This window comes from Grammomys surdaster, unplaced genomic scaffold (assembly GCF_004785775.1).
Source record: "Grammomys surdaster isolate TR1022 unplaced genomic scaffold, NIH_TR_1.0 125956, whole genome shotgun sequence".
In the NCBI taxonomy this organism is placed as follows: domain Eukaryota; kingdom Metazoa; phylum Chordata; class Mammalia; order Rodentia; family Muridae; genus Grammomys; species Grammomys surdaster.
In genome coordinates this window covers 1131528-1136469 of record NW_021620775.1, presented here as the reverse complement: position 1 = coordinate 1136469, position 4942 = coordinate 1131528, and the positions used below count along the sequence as shown (strand labels likewise).

The 4942-nt window shown below is 47.7% G+C and overlaps 1 protein-coding gene across 1 annotated transcript in view; it reads right to left on the bottom strand.

The window, feature by feature from the left end:
* Positions 1-427: 427 nt before the first annotated feature.
* Apod (apolipoprotein D) overlaps positions 428-4942 on the bottom strand; it is a 15672-nt gene continuing 11157 nt past the window's right edge. Inside the window, exons 3-4 of the mRNA XM_028753750.1 lie at positions 3493-3581; positions 428-663 (exon numbers count right to left, since the gene is read on the bottom strand). Of these exons, the coding sequence (XP_028609583.1) occupies positions 428-663; positions 3493-3581 (325 nt within the window). The remainder of the gene's footprint in view (positions 664-3492; positions 3582-4942) is intronic.

Below are 4942 nucleotides of genomic sequence, written 5' to 3'. Positions count from 1 at the left end.
TCAGAGGTTAAGAGCACTGACTGCCCTTCCAAAGGTCCTGAGTTCAATTCCCAGCAACCACATGGTGGCACACAACTATCTGTAATGGCATCTGATGCCCTCTTCTGGTGTATCTGAAGATGGCTACAATGTATTCATATACATAAAGTAAATAAATTAATCTTAGGAAAAAGAAAAGCCTTTAAAAAAAAAAAGAATCCACAGGAAACACAGCTGATCAGCAAAATGTTTATTTATTATTGGGCTAGCAGGGTAACAGTGTGGGGTCTGGCTGGGTTTGGGCCAACTTCTGATGAGTCCCATTGACTTCTATGACCATACTTTCCCTCTAGGGCGTTGCCGCGGTTGCTTGGTCCTTATAAGGAGTGGGAGTGGGGTGAGGGACCGCAAAGCGAGGAAATAACCTGGAGTGTTTTCCCCACCCCCTTTACAGGAAGTCCGGGCAGTTCGCTTGATCTGTTATTGTCATTTTGTCGATGTCGATGTCATTAGAAGTAAGGATATATTTTAGGGAGCTTATTGTTTCTGGAGGGAGGTAAGGATTTCTTCCCAGGATCCAAACATAATCCACGTGGAAGAGCCATAAGAAGGTAGTGCAGGAGTACACGAGGGCATAGTTCTCATAGTCGGTGGCCAGGATCCAGTAGGGTGCCGGTGGCATCACTGAGAACCAGAAACAGCCTCATGAGAAACGACCAGGGCAAGGGAAGTCTACTCTCCAGGGCTCTAGGGACCCAATCTCTAAATCGATACTGAAACATGGGGGCTGTGAGAGACACTAAACAGCCCTTTCCCCACCCTTCTCCTGCTTCAACTTCCAGGTGGTTGGCTTCTTTAAAAAAAAAAAAGTATTTATTTGTGTGTGCGCGCGCGCTGGGCGCAGGGGCACACGCCATGGTACGTGTATGGAGGGCAAGGGACAACATTGTGGAGTTCTCTGCAGATTTAGGTGGGTTGGGTTCAAACTCAGATCCTTAGGCTCAAAGAGTAACTACTTTATCCATGGAACCACATCACCAGCCATCTTTTAGTCTTGAGATGGAGCCTCACTCTACAGCTCGGGTTGACTTATAACTAGCGTTAGGTCTAGTAGCAGACTTCTGTAAACTGAAGGGGCCTGATTTAAAGAGGGAAAGTGTGATTTAAAGTGGGGGAAAGCTGTCTGCAGACCTCAGAAATACAAAAATATGGGCACATGTGCTCTCATGGGTGATGCTTCTTTAGATACCAGAGAGCTCACCCCTTCCACTCAAAAATATTAACAGTTCTTGTTATTACTGCCAGGTCTGCCTGAGAAACTGTGATAAGGGAGGATGGGGATGGGTGGGTGTCAAGGGTCCAGTGAAAATCTGGGCCCAGAGGACCAGCCACCAAGGCTCTTCCTACCTTTGAGTCTATTTTTATAAATATGAAAGTAGAGGGGTGCTGAGAAGAAGGAGGAAGCCTGGGTGGACAGTTGGTGCTGACTCGCCATTTGAGACTTGGGGTCCTTACATGTGACACACATATACACACACACACACACACACACACACACACACATGAGTGAGGATATCCTCATGTGTCCACTGTCTGTGAAGTTAGTCACTCTGCATTTGAGTTTTGGAAAAATGTGTCTCCCACCTCTTCACCAGCACCAAAGGGTCTTAGATCCACTCAGATGTAAACATTCTATCTTTCCCACACATTGTCTGTCTCTCAAGAATAAACTTACCCAGCGTTTCCTCTTAGCACAGACAACTTTCACATCTCTCTTTATTGGTAAGTGTTGCCATTGCTTCTGCTCATGCAAACTGTGGTGCAAACTTCATCTGGGGGCCTCCTTAATTCCATCCTGTACTGGAGGTACCTTCCCATGCTCTAGACATTTATGTGGGATTCTCCCACGCCATTCTCTCTATTTGGAACATCCATCTTTCCCATAATCTCCCAAATATCCTAGATGGTCCCCTACAACTGCTTAGCCTCTCTGTGCTGGTTAGTTTTTCGATAACTTGACACAAGTTAGAGACATCTTGGAAGGAGAGACCCTTGTTTGAGGGCCTGCCTCTATCAGATTGGCCTGTGGGGCATTTTCTTGGTTAATGATGAATGGGGTGTGCTCGACCCGCCATGGGTGGTGTTACTCCTGGGCAGGTGGTCCCAAGTTATATCAAGGACATCAAGCTGAATGAGTTCCAGGGAGCTAGCCAGTAATCGGTGTCCCTGCATGATCTTGACTTCAGTTCCTGCCCTGGCTTCCCTCAGTGATGGACTATAACCTACAAGTTGAACACATCCACAATCCATAGCAACAGAAAGCAAACTAGAACACCCTTTATTCCCAATGAGCCTCTCAGTCCTCAACTTCCCCAGAAAACCACTCCCACCTCTGCTCCCAGGACTCCTTCCGGTAGCCTGTGCATATGATACTTCACATGGGGAAGGTACAGCCTCAGTTGCCATGGACACCCCAGAATCCAAGGGTTGATAGAAACTAAGGCTTATCACCTTCACTCTCATCCCCACACCATTCCCATCCATATCATGGGGAAAAATTCTCACATGAGGGTTCAGAGAGTCAGGCTCCAATGAGCTCAGCATCTATCCATCTTACTCAGATGTCTTGCAATCCAACTTCCTTGTTTGTAAAGATGAGAGAAGCAAACACGTACAGAGCCCTGACACTGCACGGAGCATGTCTAGTCTAGCTTCAGAATCCTGGGCACTGGTTCACCTAGAGGTATTTGCTCACAGTCACATGTGTGGGAAGAACAGCTTTATCCTTAATGCGGTCCTTTCTCGGTTTATAGGAACGTCCTCTCTGCCCTACTCTAGGGACTTGACTGGCTCGGGGGTGGGGCTAGGGGTAAAAGCAGGGATATGTTGGCAGGAAGGAGAAGGATGGTAATTTCTCTTGCAGGGAGTGAGTGACTTTAGTGTCTACCCCATAGGTAGGGAGAGGGGCTCCTAAGCATTTCTAGCAAGAGAAAGCCTTACAGGTCTGAGCTGAAATCTCTGATATATCTACAGGGCAAACAAAACTAACTAATTTCTCCGTAGCCTGTGTCCATTTGTAAGGTCGCCCAGAACTCAGAAGGCAGTGAGAGAGCAGCAGAGCCAGGCCTTCCCCTTATCTCTTGCCTGTAAGCTTTTGCATAGGCCAATTGTTCTCTCAACATCTTGTAATTTGGGGGCTTCTGTTTCCCAGAAGATCGGGCTTTTTGAGCCTTGTCTGCTGAAATGACAATAAGTTTCCTGGTTCCTCCTCAGTGTTCACAGAGGCTGTCAGCCTGTGAGGACACAGCTGGCTCTGTCTCACTCCACATTGCATCCCTGTGCATCCCAGTGCCTAGCCCAGGGAAGAGCACACAGTAGGTGCACAGAAAATAATTGCACACGGAATTGAACCTTGATGGCAGGACTCAGATGTGTTCGAACACAGGGCTCCTGCTTGCTGTCCATATGCATGTCTCCCATCCCCGAGACTTCCTGAGGGACGTGGATACTTACGTGCAGAGAACTGGACTTGCAGCTTGGCTGGCTCTGAAACGTTGCTCTGTTTGGCTTCACCCTTAACTTGGTTCACCATTCCATCAGGTCTGCGGTGAGTGTAAAAAGAGAGAGAGAGAAAGGGGGGAGGGAGAAGAAACAAGGAAAGGAAAGGAAAGGAAAGGAAAGGAAAGGAAAGGAAAGGAAAGGAAAGAAAAAAGAGATATGGAAAAGGAAGAGACATACAACTAATAAAAAACTAAAGGTCAATGTAAGTTTTGTGCCCTAAGGGCTCCAGCAGCCAGCATGGTGGTGCCTGGTGTGGGCTGCTCTTCAAAGGCCATCCAGACTTGGTTCTTCCCGCTACTCAGTTGGAGAAAGACCGCACCAGTGGACAAGAAGCAGCTATGGCAATGCTCAGGGCCCCGGGGTTCTATGCTAGACCCTTGCATTTCAACACTGGTTATTGGACTGATTGCCATTTGCCTTTCAGACATTTCAGACATCTTGCTCTGGGGCTTCAAAGAGAGACAATAAAGTGGAATGGGAAAATTCACACCCCCACCCCCATACCTCCAAGGTTCATCTCTTTACAGAGGAGAGGAAGACAAGGAAACAGAGGAAGGGGGAACTAGATCACTGGAAGCAATGCAAGGCAGCAAGGGGTCTGGAGGCACTTCCCATCCCCCCTGTGTCCCACCTAAGGGCCTGAGTTCTAACCTCCCTCCAGTTTGGATAATGTTCAAGTGAGTGTAGGAGATTTTGAAGCAGAACAGGTTGGCACAGAGGCAATGAGGAGACCTGACCACTGTGATTCTGTCTGGTTCTAAGAGACAAATTGTGAAGAACCACGAATCTTATGACTGATCTCCCAACGCTTAGCATTGGTAGAGCAGTTCTTTCATAGTGGTATATTGAGTGGTGGCCTACTGTAAGTATGCTGGTCTTGGAACTCAGGAAGTTCTCTGACCCTTCACAAGGATCTGGCCCATTTCAGGCTAATCCAAAAAAGATCCCACTGTTAGATCTCAAGCCTGGGACAAAGTCTGAGGTGCCTACTTAACATATCAAAGCAGACCTGGCCTCCAGGTTCTCCCAGCATCCCTCAGTCACTACCTGTTCCAGAGTCCTCCTGGCAGGCATACTCTACCCCTACCCTAAACTTTTCCAGTCCAGAGGAGAAGAACCTTTTCCACAGCTGCCCTTCCTTATAGAATATAGCCGTTTTAGTTACCCACCTCTCTTGAGCCTCCTGGCTGCTGCATCTGGTTCCCTTCTATCTCCTCTCCCTTCTCCCCTCACCAGGCTCAGGGTCATGTCCACAGTGGACTCTCCCACACGTCTCTATGTCTCTGCCTCTGGCTCTGCTCTCCCTTTTATCTACTATAAACTTTCTCCTCCACCGTACCTAGGAGCAGTTCTCCCTTTCTTTCTTTCTTTCTTTCTTTCTTTCTTTCTTTCTTTCTTTCTT